The following is a 22,348-nucleotide window of genomic DNA, read 5'->3' on the forward strand; positions in this document are numbered from 1 at the left end:
TCTGCTAGAAATGTATTTTAAATATATGCAATCAATGTTTTCTTTGAAATATTTACAGTTCGGTTGGTGGATTTAGCGGGCCGGACTGGAGACTGCTTGACAACCCTGACTGTAATGAGTCCATCCGACATTCGCACCAACAGGACATTTAAATTCAAATTCAAAAACAGAGCTTTGGATTGTGGGAGGAAAATCCATGCGTGCAAACTCCACGAAGAAAGGCCCTCAGCCGGACTCAGACCAGGTATTTTCTCACTGCGAGCCGAGCATGCAAAACACTACACCAGCATGTGGTTCCCTAACAGTGACAGCAGTAAGAAGATAGCAGCAGTCTCGTCAACCGTGCGAAGACCCAAACGCACAATTCAGAAGACAAAGTACAAATAAACAATCTGTTACTGACAAAGCACAAGAGCAAAATCTCTCCAGACAAGAAAAAAAAAACAAAAAACAAAAAAAAAAACCTTGTAAGTCAAGGAACAGAAAATCACTCTCTTGAGGTAAACATGAGGAACAGTCAGACTGACAGCGTGGTATAATTCTACTTACAATAAATACAGCAAAGGAAGAACCAGAGGAGTGGGCTTGTTTTTTAGCCGTTCAGAATGCGTCTGTGCGGGAAGCTGTTTTTTAAAAAAAACACTCAACTTCAAGTCTTGAAGATTTCAGAGGCTAGCGAAGGTGGACACAACCGACCATTAAAGAGCGAAGGTTTCCCAAATCGCTGGACAACTCCAAAAAATAAAGAGCTGCTTTCCATCTCCTCCTCTGCAAAATCAGACTCCGTAAGGTGCGCTGCTTCCCGTCTGCTGAGGGAGCGGCTGCAGGGTTTGTTGATTCCACTCTGCTGAGGAGACAATGACCTCCATTGCATCAGACCCTGTTGTTCTCCGGCGTCTTATGGGAAATCTAGTGACGGCTCTTTTCAAATACTTGATGGCCGTATTCTTCCGCAAAGTTGGACTGCTGTCGTCGACTCATCTGGGACCAGTTGGCAGAAGAGCAGGAAGCACAAGAGAAGGGGCGAATTACCTGGAACAACAGGAGGGGAAGACTAAAGAAGAATAAAGCAGGAAGCCGCAATGAAGGAGGAAAAATGACGAAATTTCTTGAGCATGACGAATGGCACTAATATTAGCTGTTATTGTTATATAAATAATGTACACACACACATGCACAGTTTCATTTGTTTCTGTTTTACACACTTGGAAGGAAAATTGATGGCTAAAAAGGTCAAGTGAGTTCAAAACCAGGTCCCCGTGCATGTGTGCAGCAGCCCTGACCCCTGAAGGCCCTCCTCTCCTCCTAAACTCAGAGATTCAGCAAAAAGCCTCTTGGTTGTGGAGCATCGTCATCCACAATAAACATTAAATAAAATAAAATAAAGTAAAAGCATAACCATTTCCCGGTTCAGTGTTTGGTATTGTCAGACTTGACTGGCCTGACCTCGTCTCTCCCCTCAGGATTATGGGATGAGCCAGACCTCATCAGCCATCATCAGTGACAGACATTACTAATGCTCTTCCGCCTTAATGGGAGCAAATCGAGTCAGAATACAAAATCTTAAGTGCACACTTAAGAAATGAAGTGGAGGCTTCACCACAAACAAATAAATACTCACAGTTTTATTTTCTTACAGCTTAGTGAACCGAACAAAATATTATAAAGATCTCTAGAGTGACTTTATGAACAGAAAAGAAAAGTACAACGGAGTCAAACTGCAATGAAGTTGCCAACTATTTTACTCAGTTCTTGTTTACCGAAATACTGAAGTCAGTCCTGGAAAGATGCTGCACTGGGATAATAGCACTTAGCTTCCTGTCTGAGAGCTGTGGAGATTATGGAGCATCTTCCTCCCACTGACTGATGCAACCTTACAGCAACACAAGATGAGAGTAACTGTAAAGTTCAACACAACTAGGAAAAACACAAATGAAGGCTAATCTAATCTAATCTAATCTAATCTAATCTAATCTAATCTAATCTAATACTTACAAATGACAAGTTGTAATCATCATCACTAAATATTGAGTTGCTTTTAAATGCATTAACAATTAACTACAACCACAAAGTAGTTTTCACTGTCACCAGAGATACTAAACTATACCGAAAAAAAATGAGTCAAGCTGCATTATATTTTGCATTCAGGAGATTACATGAGGCTAAACAAAGATTATTTATTGGAGCTAACTTGACAGTTTTACTGATGTGTATTCCCCTCTGGTACATTCATCCTGCTGAATTATTCGTATTTCTGTTTGAAAAAAAAAAAAAGACAAAACAAAACCTTCTGTTCCATCATGAACAGTGATTAATGTGACTTCACCGACAAACCAAACAAGACACATCAGATGAATGTTTTCTTTTTAAAGTAACAGGACAAAAAGAGACAGTCGCATTCGGGGTATTTACAGACAGAGACTAACCTCAAGTCAGGTTAATCGGTGGGAGGAGAAACCCAGGCATGCACAGGGAGACCATGCAAACTCTACATAGAAAAGCATCAAACCTCAAATCGAATTGTTTTTATTTTAATATTCTGAATGTATGCTGTAATGTTCTGATATTTTTGATCATTTCACCACCAACATGTTGGACTCCACGCAGGATTGAAGACCATATTTTCAAGATACTGGTCTTGACTCAGACACTGCTTGCGGGGTATTCAAATATTATGAGCATCTAAAGTGAAACGAGCATTTCTTTTTTCCGCAGACAGCCCAGCTTCACAAACGCCTTCACACACGACACATTTAACAGCTGTTCCTCTCATTTTTCTGAGCTCATATCTGTACGTGAGAGCTTTATTTATATCCACTATCTCCACTTCAATCCTTCCACGGAGCATATCAGAGACACTGAACCCAGCCGCTTGTTTTGGAGATGACTGCTCACGGTGCAGGAGAGCAGGTTCGATTCTTCGTCTCTGTCACCAACTGTAGATCTGCAGCTTTTAGTGCAGTCGCTATTTATGAGGATTTCTGCCGTGCATCTCCTCCACGATCTGGACAGGCTCACTGTGGATGTCCCAGATGCCAGGGATTCATCTTTAACTTACCCCAACTGACAAATAAGCTTGGTAAAAAGGAGTCTACTGTTTTGCTGCTGTGCCGCAGAATTAATAACATCCGATGTTACATTATTAGATTTAAAGATGCCATCCAGATATAAATAAAACATGATCCCATCTCTCCATTCCTTGCCTTTTAATGGCTGTTTAACATAACTCCTGCATGTTTTCTATTTGCTTTAAGTGTGCTGTGTATATAAATTAATCTGGTCTGTTTGGACCTCCCAGGATGCATTAATGGACACAAAGAGTGCATTTCTGGTTTTCTGTATATTACATCATCCAATAAAAAAAAAAGAAAAAGAAAAGCAAGTAACACTTGCAGACCGTACTGAATTATGTTGGAATCATGCTGGAAAGAAAGCAGAAACCATTTTTATTGAAATGTAGAGTTGTGAGAGCTCAGCAGACACATAATCTGCCAGATTACAGAACAAACTGGATCAATAATTCTAAATGAAACATTACATCACATTACAAGAAAACAGAAAAAGGAGTCCAAGATATGTTTTAGTTTCCAGGTAGCATTAGCATCGTGTTAGCCAGTGTGTGAGTTATTTCAAAAGTGAGTGACGACTGGATGGTGAAAGAAACGAGAAACCGATGCAGGAACAAAAACTTCACGCTGTTACACCAAATTAAAGCTATAGTGCGTAACTTCGGTCGCCCTCTAGCGGAATTCTGCGTTCTTACAACGATAAAGCCGGCGCTTCCACATGACGTACACCCTGGTGTCCCCCCCCCCTCCCCCCCCTCCCCCTCTCCCCCCAATCTGCCACAGTGATTCGCGTTTCCACAGCGCCAATCACCGTTGGAAACGGTTTTTATTGTGTGTGAATCAGGACAGCTGGTGAAAAAAAGACGGACTCTTCCGAAGAGGTAATTATTGTTTTGTTTTTTTTGTTTTTTTGCCACAGACACGCAAATAGCTTATTACAAACGGGAGACAAGGTGCCTGCTAATTTGTACCTGACAAGTTTGCCTTCTCCGTCGGTCACTTTCCTTCTCCCAACCGTCCAGGCTTTTTTTCTGGTGGTAGGATCCACTCCAGGACTCTTTCTCGGCCGTTTCTTTGGATTATCCGCCATGCCGCTTCCTCATTATGTCTGAGTTGAGCCTGTTGCTATGAGACGCTCTGCGCGTCCTCCCCCTCCCTTCTTGTTGTGACGTAAAATGCGTAATTTCCTGCTCGCCAGCGCGGGAATGTCGCCGGTCGACACGCAAAGCAAGAAATATATATATTGAAAAATCCCGCGACATGTTAGAGGAGCCGATCGGCTTAATCTGCATTTTGTCATCTCCACTAGTAGTGGCTTGGCTAAAACAGACGTTCATAGACATTTAAAAGTTACGCACTATAGCTTTAACTACATGTGCAAAGAACTGAATATGTAATAAAGCACTGAATATGTAACATAGCGACAACTTATCATATGAAAGGTGTTGCCTGCTATATCACACTTCTCAAACACGGTTTTCAATAAGTACATGATAGCTGGCTCCGTGCCTCATAAGATGTCAGTCTCAGCAGCCATCTGAGGACTGGGAGCTCCGACTGCAGACCAGAGCCGAAGCACACATGTGACAGATGATTTGGCAGCTCTGAATGTTCATCTGTCTGATCGTAGGGTCACTCGCTGAGCCCCGATGAAAGACGTAGTAACAGCTCTCTTCATTATCCAGACATCCTGGAATATTTCAAACTAATTCGATAAAAATATATTGATAGATAGACGTGTGGTGCAAAAGGAAAAACAGGTCATTTAGCTTTTCTTTTCATGATAACCTATCATGAAGCTTAATACCAATCGTTACTTCCTTGCAGCCAATTACAAATGCAGACCTAGGCACGCTCCGTCACCGATAATGAGGTTGCTTTGCTTTTGTTGTGTTAGCAGTAGTAGCTAGCGGATACTGGCTAGCAGCTAGCGGCTAAGGGCTAGCAATTAGTGGCTAACGGCTAGCAGCTAGTGACCACCGGTTTGCAGCTATTCCAGGAGCACAAAATGAGAGGGGAAAAAAAAAAAAAAACGAGCCCACAGTGATGCTGGACTGAAGGGGGAGTTGACTTTCACCTATAGATTTTTGTTCTTTACTGGTAATTTATTTTTTTTACGTGGTACATGGTTTGTGTGGTATTTCAATAGTTATTGATATCGATCAATTAGATTTTTTTATGCTTTTTTTTTTTCTATAGCCCTACCCTGGACCACTTGTGAGTTGGAATAACAAAGCGGAGTCCCAGCATGTTGGTGTTGATGGTGTCCTGAGCAGTTGGTTTCTGGTCTTCAGGTCTCTCTGGAGGTGGAGCCACTAGCTTTTCAGTGTGAAGTCTTTTCAGGTGGACAAATTGGTTATGTTACCTGAGTACTGGGCTGTTTTATCTATTTCATTATTAATCAGCCCAGAAAGATGAAAGTGTTGGCATTGTTTGAATTGAAAATTCATCACATCTTTTCATTTCCTTAAATAGAGAACTGGCGCTACACTGAGTCTACCACAACGGACAGACAGACTCAGTTGGAATATCAGTATCGGTATTTTCGAATGGCCCTAGAATCAACATGTGCACATACAAGGTTTATAAGTGATGTAAACAAACAAACAAACAAAAAAAAACTCAAAATGATTTTGTGCTGCCTAGATATGATCATCTACGTGCAGAATAGAGTCAGTCATTTACATTAAACAGAGCTGTGTCTGACAGATTCTTAGCAACAGTCTTTATTAATCTTCATGTATTCTCAACATGTGGTAAACCACAACGTTGTCTTCGAGTCCCAGAAGTTTCCATGTCACCACATGTAGAAGAGGTGTGTCTATTTGGGTTACAGCAAACTTTTTATCATTCGAGTTCTGCTCAAACTTCAAACAACTACAGAAAGAGGTCGTCTCCAAGCAGCAAACACACAAACACAACAGGCTTCAATCCCAACGCAGCCTTTAAAGTCAATTCTTTTGGTTGTTTTTTTCATCTTATTATCGTCGACAAAACTGTGGGTTGGAATTCAGTCAAAAGACGACACAAATCCAGAACTTCTGGAATCAAAGAAGACCTCACGTACGAACACAGTCAGCATGTCTCATGTCCTGGAAAATTTTTTTTAAAAATGCTGTTTTCGAAAATCATTTTAAATTAAATTACCTTCCTATGTTTATTTTTTGTCCATATAAATGTAAAAGTTCATCATGCCTGTTAAATCCAAACCAGTCCAGCTGTGCATCAGCTCTCTCCACGATAGCAGAAATCCTTATGTAATGCTTCATGTTTACAGCTGTTCGCTATTTAGAAAGTGGCAGTACGAACATGTAGCTCCTTATAAACAGAATTAACAATTAAGACAAGCAGAGATGGAGCATATTTGCCAGTAATCAACTAGTAGCTGAATTACAGTTACAGAAGTTTCCATGACTGTACTCCCTGCCTCTTCTCTATACTCAAAGAGAAACTACAATTCATCCTACTATATATATATATATGTATATATATGTATATATATATATATATATATATATATATATATATATATATATATATATATATATATATATATATATATCCTTCTGAAGCTCCTTGTGTTCCATTAGCATGCTATTACACACGTGTTTAAAACGCCTCGAACTCTATATTGGTAAACCTATTTTTCCAGTCAGCACTTTGAAGATCGCTGGCTGTCGGGCTGTGTCATTTTTGTCATGTAGATCTGTTAATAATGGATTATTTTGCCATCACAGTGTCATTTTCAGTGTTTTATAGAAAGAAACCACAGGTGTTTGAGGTTCCCAAAGCAAAAAAAAAAAAAAAAAAAAAAAAAAAAAAAAATGCCATTAGAATCACTGTTATACTTCATATATGTTTTTCAGAAAAAAAGTGTGTTTTCTCTGTGTTTTGGTCAGAGAAAGGTGTTTCTGGTGAAACCAGCCTTCGCTCTGCTGCTGATTGCTAAAGAACGGTAAAACGTAAAAACAAACTTGTAAAAACGTGTAAAAACAAACTCATCAGATGAGGAGAAGCTGCTGCTAACTGAGCTCAGGAGGACCAGTTTGAATTTATCTCACCATGATGGAATGCAGTGAACCAGTGTAAGAACATGTGAGAGAAAAACCATATTCTCACTGAGAAATTGTAGGATTCTGTAAAATTGAGTCACTTCTCAAAGACATCAAACATCTTTTTTCATCTCATCAAGGATAACTGTGAAGTGTCGGCTTTTGGAGTCAAAAAAGAAAAATGTGAGGTTAAAAAAAAACTGACAAAGCCAGAAACGTATTTTACAATCGCAAAAAAGAACATGGAAGCAGCTTATCTACATACTCAATGTGTTATAACTACAAATGCTTTAATTTCCAATTGTGAAACAAGTCGAGAAATAAAGCGTTTGATTTGAAATTGAAGTTCAGGAACAGGATCTGATAAAGAGAAATGCTGAATGAGGGTGTGATGCAGAACCTGCTGGAACACCTCGGCTCAGTATTCTGGTCCACTTCCTGCCTCCCTCTGGATTCAAGTCTTTCACTTTCATCCTGCAACAGGAGCCTCGCATATTTGTGTGGCGACAGAAGAGATTTCAACAGTTTGAGGCCATTGTCGATTGAAATATTCTCACTCCGGTCGAAGTGCTCATGCAAAATTTGTGTTTCAGCATTGCGGCCGTCTTTCAAAGTTTGAAGAACTTATCTAAACTGTCAGGCTTCATTTATTGGGATGGGCCTGACGCTCCATCGAGGAGCTATTCTAATCTCTCATGAAGATAGAGGAAAAAAAGCCCAAAGCACGCCGATGTTAAAAATTCAGCCAAGACGCAGCCGAAACGCATCGTGTGACTTCAAATGAAGCAATCACTCACATCGACTGATGTTTTCCTTTTTTGTGCGCTGCCTTCAGTTGTGCGTTAAATCCAGACACGAAGACCTTGTTTAAGAGGTTCAGAGGAGCTCCACTTTTAAGTTACAAAGCAGCCATGAAAACACAGGAAAAATATTCATGGAAAACGGTGGATGTGGGTAACCCTTCGAGATTCAGCCGAGCCCGGAGTCCGGCGGCGTTCATCAGAGCGTCACACACTGATATCATCGGGGTATTGATGGGCTCCCGCCCCACGGGCGTTTGATTCAGGGCGCGGTGACGTCTTCCCGGTGTCACCGCCGCTTTGAACGGGAGGCAGTGAAACATGGCCGACCTCAGCGGGCCCCGCTCAGATGAAAGACGCTTTAAATGGAAACTGATTGTTTCTCAAGGACTGTGAGTGAAACGGCGGCGGGACGCTGCCGAGAGGCCGTCAGCCGGGTTCGACCCCAACAAATTGAGGGAGGGCGCAGTCTTCTCAACGTTACCAGAAATGATGATAAAGGAGGGATAAATAGGAATCAATATTCAGACAAGATGATTAAGATCCTTCAATGTCTTTCTAATTTATTATCCAGTGAATATCATCAAGTGGAAGAAGCAGCCTGAGTACCATTCAGGGGTTTAGGGGCCTTTCTCAGGGACCCTCAATGATACTGATTATTTTGAACGTGTCAGCATGATTCAGCTTCATTTTTACGGCTGTGATCACACTTCTATGAGAGAGCAGCCTCATTTGCCTTGAGCATTGTAAGTAGATGCTCTTAATTAAAAATATTTGCCAGTTGTTAATGTGATCGCCTCTGAAAACTTAATTTTGTCGATAAAAAAAAAAAGAAAGAAAAGCAACTTTCCTACGAGCAGGACACACTGAGGAGGCATCTGATTCAAAATCACACATTTGATTTCAGTAATATGAAATATTGTGTGTGTGTGTGAGTGTGTGTGTGTGTGTGTGTGTGTGTGTGTGTGTGTGTGTGTGTGTGTGTGTGTGTGTGTGTGTGCTCCAGATTGTTCTTATACCAGGAGTTTATACCGACATATAAATATACATTAATTACTGAAAATGGATAGATTTGTGCCAATATTATTTTGTAATTACAATTTCTCTCCATTGCCGATATGATAAAATATTTTCAAAAAAACAATCAAAAGTTTCAGCCACGTGAGCTCAGAAGTAGAAAATATTTGTTAGTTCTGTTAAAGGATAAAAAAAGTGTTTAATGAAGAAGGTTCTGAGATGATTAAAATTATAATTATAGAACTTTTAATATATATATTGTGTAATATGGGAAAAGTTGCGTGCTTTTGATGTGAACAGAGTTTGTTCGTTCTTTATGCCAGGCAGTGAATCTTGTCTGTGATTAGATGGTCATAAAGCAGAAATGCTGAAAGCAACTGTGAAGACTAATGTGTGTATTTCAGAATTTAAGACTTCAATATGCACCATAACAGCATGTTACTGTGAGTTTCATTCAAAACATAAAAAATGATTACTTGGCAAGCGTTTGAATTATTTCCTTGAACTTCATGGCGGTTCCACTCTGATTTAAGATACCTGTGTTTGTTGTTTTTCTGGTTCAGGGAGTTTCCTCGCAGCATCCTGCACGCGGCTGTAAAACGCAGCTCCGACTGCGCTGCACGCTGAGTTCATCTGCTGAGAGCATGTCGGCTCTGCAGGGAGCTGCAAGGTGAGCTCACACCGTCCACATGCTGGATGGGCACAACTCCCACTTCATAGATGGAGGGTGCAACAAACAGGACGCCTTCTCAGAGCTGTATTGATGATGTTCTGCTGAATGTCTGAAGATAACCGCTATTCCTGCCATGCATAATCTGGAAGGTTACGAGAGCTTTATGTCTTTTCTGAGTTAGTGATGCAAAAAAAATAAAAAATAATAATAAAAATAAATAAATAATAATAATAGTAATAATAAATAAATAAATAAATAAATAAAATCTGTGAAATGATCAAACTTCTGTACAGAAAACACATTATTAAGGCAGCACCGATCAGTGAAACTTAAAACTCTTTAAGCCCCGAGATACTTTCTATTCAGGACAAATAAAGTCACAACCACTTTCGAAGAAGTATCAGCAATTAGGCTCTACTTGCATAAAAAGGGTTAGGGTTAGGCTGCTGCTTTCACACGATTTCTATTCCACACAAAGAAGTTTGTCGCAATCCACAATGAGCATAATGCTAGGCCTTGTTTTGCACTGAAGCAGTATAATGCTACTATAAGTACAGTGTTAGTATGAAACCCCTGCAAAGCTCACCTGAAAGAGGTCTGGAGTTAGTCTGAATTGAATCCTAAAAGCGAATACACAAGCAGTTCAAAGCTAGTCTGCAATCACGATAAAAGTAGCCTGAAAGCTCAGTAGTTAGTATGAAATTGGAAAAAAGGCATTTCTGGAATGAATCAAATGGGAAATTAGTTCACAGCTCAAAAGGAAATAATTCTAAAGAGTCTAAAGCGAGCCATAAATCAGCATAAAACTGGTCTGGATGTCCAGAAAAAAGAAAAAAAAAAAAGTTGAGGAGGATCCGACCGATAGTCGAACCTCGGATCCAGGAGGAACAATGCGGTTTTCGTCCTGGTCATGGAACAGTGGACCAGCTCTATACCCTCCATAGGGTGCTCGAGGGTTCGTGGGAGTTTGCCCAACCAGTCCACATGTGTTTTGTGGATTTGGAGAAGGCATTCGACCGTGTCCCTCGTGGTGTCTTGTGGGGGGTGCTCCGGGAATACGGAGTCCGGGGCCCCTTGTTAAGGGCCGTCCGGTCTTTGTATGACCGAGTAGGAGTCTGGTCCGCATTGCCGGCAGTAAGTCGGACCTGTTCCCGGTGCATGTTGGACTCCGGCAGGGCTGCCCTTTGTCACCGGTTCTGTTCATAATCTTCATGGACAGAATTTCTAGGTGCAGCCAGGGGCCGGAGGGGGGTCCAGTTCGGGAACCACAGGATTTCATCTCTGCTTTTTGCAGATGATGTTGTCCTGTTGGCTTCATCGAACCCGGACCTACAGCATGCACTGGGGCGGTTCACAGCCGAGTGTGAAGCGGCAGGGATGAGGATCAGCACCTCCAAATCCGAGGCCATGGTCCTCGACCGGAGGAAGGTGGCTTGCCCCCTCCAGGTTGGTGGAGAGACCCTAGCCCAAGTGGAGGAGTTCAAGTATCTTGGGGTCTTGTTCACAAGTGGGGGACGGATGGAGCGTGAGATTGACAGGCAGATCGGTGCAGTGGCTGCAGTGATGCAGTCGTTGTATCGGTCCGTCGTGGTGAAGAAGGAGCTGAGCCGAAAGGCGAAGCTCTCGATTTACCGGTCAATCTACGTTCCCACCCTCACCTATGGTCATGAGCTTTGGGTCATGACCGAAAGGACAAGATCCCGGATACAAGCGGCCGAAATGAGCTTCCTCCGTAGGGTGGCTGGGCGCTCCCTTAGAGATAGGGTGAGGAGCTCAGTCACCAGGGAGGAGCTCGGAGTAGAGCCGCTACTCCTCCACATTGAGAGGAACCAGCTGAGGTGGCTCGGACATCACTAAAACCAGAACAAACCTCAAAGACGAGTCAGAAGCTCGTCATAAACCAGTCTAGTATCTTAAAACTGACATGGAAATATCACATCTCTAAATCAGATTCAAATCAGCCAGAGCCCAGACCACGGCCAGTCTTAAACCAGTCTTGAACTGCCTGAAATCAAGACCAGAATGACTTTTTGAATCAGTCCAACCTGATCTGAAGATTCACCCTCCATGTCTCACAGCTGAATCCAGCTACCAAGTTTTTATGTCTGACTCTTTTGACAGAGTAGAGGGAAAAGGAAAAAGTCGCAAACGCCTCTGGTTTGAGGAGTAAAGTGGATCATTTCCTCTGCTCTGACACACTTCCACTGATCCACAGGCAGAACATGGACCAACCAACCCACCAAAACACTCTGGACAGAACGAGCCTGAATCCTTCTCTTTAATAGTTTCTTCTAGTTTTACTCTAACGACACATTGGAGGGTCCGGTCTCCCACCCTCACCCTCACCCCTCCAGCTGTCTCAGCTCTGATTTGTGCCTATAGGAAGAGTTTATTGAACCCTATAAGGACACGAGCATGGTATCGGTCTTATTACAGCGACACGGCTCACTGAGGAAAACGGATTGTGGAATATGTGAGGACGACTGAGCTACACCCCATTAAATCTGGCAACACACACTCACACACACACTCTCTCAAGGAAAAAGCCTCCACCCTTTTTTTTATTTTGTACTTCCTCCGAAATAGATTAGAATTATGTCCATAGCGGCATATTAAAAGCCCCATTAGATGGAGTTTCAATTATAATTTCCGGAGTCGACACTGTGCATTGATAGGCAGCTACTAGACAGCCTTTACACTCTCCGCGGGGAGTTTGATTAATCGTGGTTTGGAGGATGAGCGCGGCGTGCATCTCGGGACGGTTAGCGTGAGGTCAGCGGCTGCATTAGCGGGCAAAAAACACCGGCAGCGGCGCTCCAGACGCCGGACAAATGGCGGGCCAGTGAATTTATGAAACCCCCGGCTCGCTCACACAGTATATCTTCGGAGTGGCAGACTAATTCATACCCTCCCCCCTTCCTCTGTCACTCTCTCTCTCCATCCGCAGCCCCTCTCCATCATTCTCCTGCCCGTCAGGACGGAGAACTTCCACTCTTAAAGCTACACCACATGAGGGGATGTTTGAGACAAAGGAGCTTTAAATGATTAAACTTGGCAGAGAGAAGCATCCTCACATCACGGAGAGTCTTTTTTTTTTTCTCTCTAAATCTTTTTATATTCATGCAGATATGCACAACATTTTCTCGCAAGGGAACAAATTAAACCTAAAATGTGTGTGTTTGATTTCAAGGGCGTCTAAATCGGAGCTCATGCTCCTTTATAAGTGCAGCTGGCGTCTGAATGATGCGGAAAACTGAAGAGTTTTGAGGAAAAGTTCCGATTTTTCCTTGTTATCATACAAATTTAACTTTGTTTTGTTCCACTTTTTATAATATTGGACTGTGTGACAGTAAATAAGGATTTATACCATTTCTACCAGCAGGCAGAAGATGAAGACAGCTCTTAGAAAGGAAAGCTCGCTGATATTCAAGCATGCTAATGCTAATCACAGTGAAACCGGAGTTTTGCTGAAAAATTGGACCTTTTGTGTTGTTTTAAGGGTTTAATTTAGGAATAATTAGGCTCCTCCTCCCAGAAAACAAAACAAAACAAAAAAAATCCTTTAGTTGTAAGTACCAAGTACCTGGAACTATTCTATTTCAGCCTCCTTATTTAAAAACAAAACTTTGCTTGTGCTTTGATGAAATGGATGATTGAAACATTTCTGTGTTTTTTCAATTTATCTAGTTATGAGAACTCATCTCCGTGCTGGAAATCTCCATATATTTACAGTCAAATCAGGAAATGTACTTCCCTTTCTCTTTGAAGGCGTTTTTGTTGCTCGTCTTTTTATCGCTCCCAGTGGACTGGAGGTGTAGTGCATTTACTGTTATTCGTTTGCGTTATGTTGTCAGCCTGATTAGAAAAATACTGTGTGGACTTCAGGCCGCATTGGAAAATCACAGGCAGCAATCACTCGGGGAAGTTTTTTTCAGTAACTCTAAGAGGAGCACCTGGAACTAAACCCTGAAGACTCAGACCGGCTCGGATCGTTTTTTGTTTTTTTTCTTCTTCTTTTCGTCCTCTGAAGCTATAACATGGCTGAAACTCTGTGAACGAAGACAGCGAAAAAACAAAAGCAGAAGAAATAAATAAAGCTAGTTAAATCAAAGCGAGGTGCTGTGTGTGTGTGCGTGCGCACGCGGGTGTGTGTTTGTGTGTCTGTCGTTAGTGACAGAAGGCTTGACAGACTCCTGCCTTTGCCATCACAACACATGATGGGTATAAATGTTTCAAGCTGTTACCTCATGCTGCTGTTTGGGGGCCGCGGCAGGCAGAGACGCCTGGTTTGGCTTCAGGCTCCCCGAGGAGCGCTGGATCTGTGGCAGAGCGGGCGGCGATCTTAAACGCATTTATCTGCCGCTTTGGCCCTCAGTCTATCTTCCCGGTTGTAAATCGTCCACTAATGTTCTGCACCCTCATTATGCTCCCCGCTCTCTCAAAATGTGCATCATCTGTTCACTCATCTGTCTTTCCTGTCAATCTGTCGGGCTTCCCCAAACGCACCTTTAATCATCCGGCCATTACGAGAGCCTCTTGTTTTCTCAGAGCTTCAGATTTGTCATAACGTTAGCTCGGCGTCCGCAGTAGACGCACCATTACCAGGGTAATGTGGCGGCATCATCCCAGACACACTTGCTCCTCCGTGGAGTGGGAGCACTCATATAACGGAACATTTATCGCAGAGTCTGATCCTTGAGGCGGCTTCAGTGGAAATCTTGCTGTTGTTGTTTGGTCCGTGAGGCGTTTTTTGTTTTTTTCCACAGGACAGATGATGAGCTGAAATACGCTCCTCCACTTCAGCTAATTGTGCAGCTGTCAATATTAAAGATAACCTGTCAGGGATGATATGAAGATCCAGGCAAGCAGGTAACAAAACACTGCTTTCTGTTTATTTGAGGACAAATTGAGTGAAATGAGTTTACCGAGTGACAGAAACTGTGCACAAAGTGATGCAACGCTCATCCAGGTCTGTCTGAAAGCAGCAGAAAAAGAACAAAAGGAAAAGTAGGGACAAAAATATTAAAGGAAAACCTAATGAAGCTTGCAAACTAGCCACAGTTATCTCTTTTAAATGTAATAAAATCAGTAATATAATACATTTCCAATAATGTAACAAAATATGAAAAAAGGAAATACAATCACTGATAATGCAGACACTGTTAATGCAAAGTCTGTAAACAGTGTGTCAAATAAATTCATACTTTGTGGTTGTAAGACTATCAGATCTTGCTACAGCAGCATAACATGTAACAAACTGCAAGTATCCAGATGTATTTATGTTTACGCAACTTAGTGATTAAAATCTGTCCATATTTATCCTAACAAATAAAGTAAAACATAATTCTGTCATACAAGTTGAAGTGAAGTGAGATCCTACCAGGATACACAAACCTTTTCCATCAGTTTTGGACTTAACCATTATGATCAGGTGACGATCGACAAAAAACACGACAAAACAATTTCATGTGAAAAGAATTCAATCATAAGAAAACTGCACAAGAAAGAGAAAAGCCTTTTCGTAATCATAACATGATATTTATATTATTTTCATTTTTTTTCTCATTGATAATGATTTCATTGGCAACTACTTATGTTATTAGTGTTGAGGAACTCACTACTGCCACCCAGTGCACAAACATGGCACGACTTAAATCTCACACTTTGCTCCTTTAAAGTCCAGGCACAAAAATGATGTTACACTAAAACTGACTGCTGTAATCTGAAATTAACTCTCATGTCATGCTTGGTTGCTCACTTTAAAACTACAAGAGATTTGAGCCACATGTTACATTATATTTACAGAGAAGTACGAAGTAAGTAAAGTTTATTTATGAAGGGCTTTTCACAGATAAAATCACAAAGCACTGCACAGTGACAAGGTAAAAACACTTTGTGTCCGATTGGTAATATAAAATATAAAATCAGTCATAACAGTAACTTGTTTAAACACCTGCAATTTCTCCCACATATAAAAAAACTCTTTTTACATTAGGAATAGTTCCAGTATAAAATCTGACCAATAGCGGTAGAGATCATTCACTCCACTGCAGTGGAGAGCCTCTGCTATAAATCGAGCTCTTCGGTTGTTTCCTCCTCCCTGTTTGATGAAAGTGGCAGTAAATGAAATAACTCTGATGCATTAGGAGCAAAGCATGCCCCTCCATTCATCTTTTATTCCCTCTTTATCCATCTGAGGGTCACACAGCCTGAAGTCCATCTCCTCTCACAATGAGACAAACTTTATTTACACAGCATTTTTCTCAGCAATGCAACAAGATGATTTTGATCAAACTCACAGAGAGAGACAAACAAATGTAGAATGAATGAAAAGAAAAAAAAAAAACTAGTAGAATACAAATGCAATGTTATCCCTGTGCATTAAAGGGATTTATTTGGCATTTGTCAGTGCATCACATTCAGGAAGAGTGCAGAAGTGATTTGGTGGCAGAAAAAGCGAAAGTCTATCTTATTATAATCTGTAAATGACTGAAAGCCGTGTGGGTTGAAAGTTTTCTGAGTGATTAAATGTTTTATCAGCATTAAAGTTCACTAAATGTACATATATGAGGGGGGACCCAAAAGAAACCGGACAGTGGTTATAACTTTTTATTTTTTTATTTTCACATTTAATCAAAACTGTCACCTTCAAAGTCCTCTCCTTCGGCTTGAATACAGCACTGGAGCCGGGATTTCCATTGCTCAAAACAGTCGCAATACTCCTGCGTAATGATCCCTTTAAGAGCTTCCTTCGATTTTTTTTCGCACCTCTTCCACATCATCAAATCTCCGCCCCTTCAGTTCCTTTTTCATTCTCGGGAAGAGAAAGAAGTCGCACGAGGCTAAATCGGGGGAATACGTCGGATGGGGCAGCAGGGCCATGCCGTTTTTAACCAGGAACAGTTTTACGCGCAGAGCCCTGTGCGCTGGCGCGTTGTCATGATGGAGCCACCAATCCCCACTCTCCCACAGCGCCGGCCGCTTCAGCCTGACCGCCTCCCGGAGCCGCCGCAGCACTTCCAGGTAAAAGTCCTGGTTGACAGTTTGCCCCGGCGGCACAAACTCGCTGTGGACCATCCCTTTGATGTCGAAAAAGCAGATCAGCGTGATCTTAATCGCTGATCTGACCTGACGCGCTTTCTTCGGCCGTGGTGATCCCTGATGGCGCCATTGGGTGGACTGCTGCTTGGTCTCCGGATCATAACCATAGCACCAAGTCTCGTCCCCGGTGATGATCTTCCCAAACAGCCCTCCATCGTCCTCCAGCTGCCTGTTCAGCTCCTGGCACATGTCCACGTGAGCCTGTTTCTGCTCCGTGGTTTAGAGGCGTGGGACCATTTTGGCAGCGACCCGCCTCAAGCCCAAATCCTCACGAAGAATCCTCTGGCAGGAGCTCCAGGAGATCCCTGTCAAATGCGATGGTCGTGCGTTGATCTGCCATGACCACAGCTTCGATTTTGCAGACATTTTCCTCTGTGCCGGAGGTGGAGGGTCGGTTCACAGTTATGCTTAAGACTATGCTATAGCGACATATAATGGCCAAAAGTCTGAAAACGTTCTTGTTTTTTTTTTTTTTTTATAACCACAGTCCGGTTTCTTTTGGGTCCCCCCTCGTACAGTCAAATACACTGGAAAGTGACAAAAAAAAAAAAAAAAAAAAAAGACGAGAATCACACATTTTTGCTCTTCTTATTTCAAAAGTCCTTGATATGGACTTTAGGCTCTTTAAATATTAACTACTAATTGTTGAGAGTTGTCAGAAAAAAGTGCACAGGATAGATTTACTGAGTGGTGTGTCTAAAAATGAAGTTGATTTCAAGCTCAACTTTTCTCATAGTTCTTTTTTTTTTTCTAGAAATAAAAGTTGAACTAACTGGGACGAGTCAGATTATTTGCTGAAGTTGAATGTGACATTAAGCAGTTGTGGGAAATTCCACAAAAATTTCACAGATCTCACTCATAATGAACAATCATTTTTATCGTTTAGCATTTTTTCCCCGAGAAGAAAACTCAAAGAAATGCGCACGTTACCAAATATGGACACTTATGACATATATGGAGCCACATAGTTTTGGCTTATGGAAGGTTATGTGTTTACACGACAATGTTTTGAAAATGTCTGTTTCAATGGAAGTGGCAGCAGAATGCTGAAAGTAGTTTGAACGCCAGACGCACAAAGCGCATCTGTTTCCACGGAGTCAGAGTATTTTCCAAAACCCTCACCTTGGGAGTTGTTTATAACCGCTTTATAACCAGACACTTGAAACACAACTAAAGTTTTCCATTTTCACTTTAAATCTAGCTTGATCATTTCACTGGGAATCATTAAAAAGATGTGCTTTGAATCATTTGAAGCAGGGACACATTCCTTCTAATGCTAGTTTTACATTAAAGTCATGATTTTTTTCAAAAAATAATGGATGTTTAAAAAAAATGCACAGAATGGTCTAATTTGATTAATAAAGTTTTTAACTTTGAAGGTAGAAAGTTACTAACTCTGCTTCTTCTCTTTTATGTGAGATAACTCTTAACTTTATTTTAATCACCTGCCTTTACGTTTCCTCTGGAAGGAAAAAATAAACCTTTTGCCACTTAAACAAGCCACTTTCATCGTGAGTGGCGGCTCATATCAACACTTCACCGACACCACATGAAGTGAGGCGTTCAAACCCACGCGGCTATAGTTAGACTAACAGACAGGCATCATTTCGTACGGCCTCTCGTTTGTCCACGGGAAAACAACATAACTTCAGCAGGTTTGAATAAAGCAGTTGGCAAGTAAGACTGCTCATAGGTTTAATCTAGAACATGGCTGTAACATACGCAGTGTGAAATATTATGAAAAACTCAGTGAAGAACTTTTCTCTGTTTGCCATATTAATATGCTTAATTTACTAATAAGCTGACTTTTAGACTTTTAGCACCAGGAATCCAAAGTAACTGGGGAAAAAAAAAACACTGGTGTACAGGATGAACATGCAAACCCTACACTGAAGGACTTTCAAGAGAGGTATCAAACCAGAGGACTTTTCGATGTGAGGTGAGCCGCATTGTGCCGCTCCCCATCTGTTTCCATCCATTTTGTCGCTTTAGGATTTCAAATGCCACAAGTGACAGAATGGCATCATCTGCATACAGCAGGGCCGCCACTTTCAAGTCGCCCTCCATTTGCCTCCGAATACGTTCTTATAAAAAGCTCAGTCTCTTACAGTTCTATCAAACCCTTACTTCTGCACATATTCTGACTTGAAAACTTTCTTTGTTTGACACACTAATGTAGTCATTTTCTCTCCTAAAAGGCGTCGACCAACATTTCATCAGAATCCAGTCAGAGAGGAGAGCGGCGCTCGGAGTGAGGCTACGCTGCTAACGAGGTTGGTCAAGGTAATTTGCTGGATAACACTCGCCAGCTTCACTGCTGTTGATTAGCGACTTTCATGTGAGGGACTTCTGGCGCCCATAGACATCCAAACCAAGCGAGGACACTGCTCCCGAGGCTCGTCATCCTCCTTTGACGGCCGCTCTTCTTCTTAAGTTTTTTTTTATTAATTGACATTAAGAGATCCTTGAAAGAAGCGCCGGACTTTATTTCAATCAGGAGAGCTCCAAGCTTTTCGAAAACATCAGAAACATGCAGAACCGAGTCCGACGATCCCGTCTGACCAATTTATTGTGTCGGACTCGGATCTGCTGGAGGCCCTTCTGGAAACGCGGTGCGCTCGTGCTGCGTGATGAGCTTACCTCCACAATGAACTCTCAGTCACACTGTTGAGGTTGAAGTCAAACAGTTTGGTCAGCATCAGGATCACCTGCGAAGACACAAGGCAAGCGCAGAGGTCATTGTGTATCCCATGCAAAACAATGCATGCATCTAATGACTGGAGTGTATTTTGCACTTTTACATATTAGCTAGAAAAATGATCAGCTCAGTATACCACAAGATACTGTTATCATTCCCTCTTTTTTTGCTGCTCTTGAGTTTTTTAGCCACCGTTGAGCGCTCTCCTCCTTGGCAAGGAAGCGTCGACTTTCTGCAAGAGGTTCCATTCATACCGAGGAGTGGTTGGCTTGTTTACACTGGGAAACAGCTGATTGCCATTAAGCTGAGTAATTTTCCCATCTGTTTATTAGAATATTGCTATTTTATTCTATTCTATTTAACACAAGGCAATGAAGAGAGAGACACACTTAAACACCCTTACAGTCTCAAATTAATCTGAATCTTGTTTTGGACACCATAGGCACCATGCCTGGACTCCAGACCCACCGCGCCACCATGCCACCCTGAGCTGGACAAAAAAAAACTGTGAAGATAGATGAATAAAGATATGCTTTACTGGAAATAACCAAATTCACTTTGTTTTTTTTGGGAAATTTGATCAAATACAAGCAGCCTTAAATGTCCACCCCACCTCTGTGTTTCCTTCCACTGTGAAACACAACCTCAAGAAACGCTGAAGAAGCTCTAAAGCAATTTACCAGAAATTCTCTTTTATGAAGAGGCACTTCAATCTGGTTACAGGAGTCTTTGTGTAAGACGAGGAGATGTGTATTTTGTTCCAATGAAACTCAATTCATTTAAGCACCAGAGATTTACTTTCTCCCTGCTCACTCTGAGAGCTGCGGCAGACAGACTCCTCCAACCTGTGCAGTCGCTTCGTGTCATCCCGTCTTAATTGTTTTAAACTCATTACTTAATCATGCCGGATTGATTCCAAGCGCTGCTCTGTAAATACTGCTTATTCCTGCAACACCCTCAAGGTGCACGGGCTGAGGGGGGAAAGTGGGTCAGCTCGAGTCTTCGGGGAAAAACACAGGCAGAAACTCACATTTCGCTCGGAGCGTGAAAGAAGTAAAGAAGCACGGAAACTCACAATCTATTTACTTTGTGACTGGAGGTGTATTTGAAATGGATGAAACTCTAAAGTAGCAGAAGAGGCGAGAAGCTGCGCTCAGGGATCGCTGCAGTTTCACTCTAATATGTTCTTCTTTTCACCAGTTGTTGAGTGTCCTTGCTTCTCCAGCTCACGAGTTATGATTCATTTTGATAAGTCTATATGTAGCTCCTCGGGGACTTCTTTTTCCAGCACCTGTCTGATGACCTGCATGTGTTTCTGATAACCGAGGGCGCAGCAGTCAGGAGGAGCGGCGTGGGCGATGCCTCTTGACTGCATCCCTACCTCTAACTTAGCTGTGTGTGTGTGAGAGAGAGAGACAGCTGTATGGACAAGGTGAGGGATGCACACCAGAGTAAAGTAAACAAGCCACTGTGTGCGGGCTCGTGTTTGTTGTCTTTAAGTCACGACACGCTGCGCACGGCCGACACCCCGCGGTCCCCGCTGGCCCCGCCGCCTTTGAAACCCCCGCCGCCTGTTATTGAGCCACTCCAACGACTTGTGTGTGACTTTGTGAAACAGCTTCACCAGCGTGGGGTTTCTGCGCACACAAGCCAAACAGATGCACCTTGGGTAGTTGAATTACATCGCGAGGTCGGGGCGCCTGTGATCAGGCTCATTAAGTATGCGCCAACATCTGCGCACCCCCCCCCCCCCCCCCCCCCCCCCCCCTCCGCCGCCTGAACCCACTCTGAAACGTGTGGCGGTCCGATCCTGCAGGTTGGAGAAAGGCTTCAGGATGTGTTGAGGGAAAACAAGCACCAGGACAACGGAGAGCAGTTAAAAGGGCGCTGATTAAAAGCGGTGCAGGAAGTGGCGCCGCATGTTCAGTGTGGGGAGAATTAGTCTTGGGAATGAATAACCTTAAATGTCCGGACTGGACCTTTGCATGCTAATGACTGACCAAGTCCATTTAGGCGCCCAGCTGGAGGCTGAATTCACACTCCAGCCACACAGCTTCTCTCCTTCCTTTATACTCCATCCATTTCGGTCTTTATGTCTGCTCTCACACAGGTTTCTCTCTGCGTTCTGCGTGTGCTTGTGGACATGTAATCCCCACTGTTTCAGAGACATAAAACTGTTGGAACACTCATTTTCAGAGCTTTTCGTCTCTCTCAGGAGCATCATTACCATTCCAGGTGAACACATGCTGAAAGGTCAAATTGAGGTGAGAGTAAACTTTGAGCTCAGGCAAACGGTTTAGATGGCTGAGGTTAAAGTCTGCAGAAAATAAATCTAAGTCAGTGTGATTGACAGAATTAGAATGTGTTAACCTTTTAGGATATGTAGGTAAAAAAAAAAAAAAACAAACACTTCCTGTTACAAGAATGTTTTTCTGGCATATTTCATGGTTTAAGGTGAGACTAAAGTGAGGAATTTGCTGTTGATACTTTTGTGTGTGTTTGTTTCAGTACCAACATCTGTTGACACACTCACACTGAGGTGAGCTCTGAAAATTGCACGAAAACAGGTGTGTGTGTGTATTTTAGTTGCACTGTGCAACATTTTTTTTAGTTAATCATCAATATTATTAATCTTAATTGATTATTCATGAACAACAGTTTGGTTGAAAATAGTTAATTCTGCAGGTAATGGATGTAAGTCAATGCACTGGCCCCAAAAACATGAAAACACAATATACTGAGGGGTCAGAACACTTACATAGAATGTGTATATACACTAGAGATGCGAGGATGGCTCATTTTTCCATCCGCAACCGCTTCTTAAAATCTCCATCCGCCCGCTATCCGCCCGCACCAAAGATTTTTTGTCAATTTTCAAAACCGAACCCGCCCGCCATCCGCAGAATAGTGTTTTGGCTATTAAAATGTTGCTTTTTTTA

General features: G+C 42.2%; 1 protein-coding gene across 3 annotated transcripts in view; it reads right to left on the bottom strand.

Annotated features, from left to right (window-relative positions):
* sorcs1 (sortilin-related VPS10 domain containing receptor 1) overlaps nucleotides 1-22,348 on the bottom strand; it is a 188,696-nt gene that overhangs the window by 80,003 nt on the left and 86,345 nt on the right. For all 3 annotated transcript variants that reach the window (XM_030092968.1, XM_030092969.1, XM_030092970.1), the window contains exon 2: nucleotides 19,352-19,419. In XM_030092968.1, the coding sequence (XP_029948828.1) occupies nucleotides 19,352-19,419 (68 nt within the window). The remainder of the gene's footprint in view (nucleotides 1-19,351; nucleotides 19,420-22,348) is intronic.

Source organism: Salarias fasciatus, chromosome 6, assembly GCF_902148845.1.
Source record: "Salarias fasciatus chromosome 6, fSalaFa1.1, whole genome shotgun sequence".
NCBI classification, from domain to species: Eukaryota; Metazoa; Chordata; class Actinopteri; order Blenniiformes; family Blenniidae; genus Salarias; species Salarias fasciatus.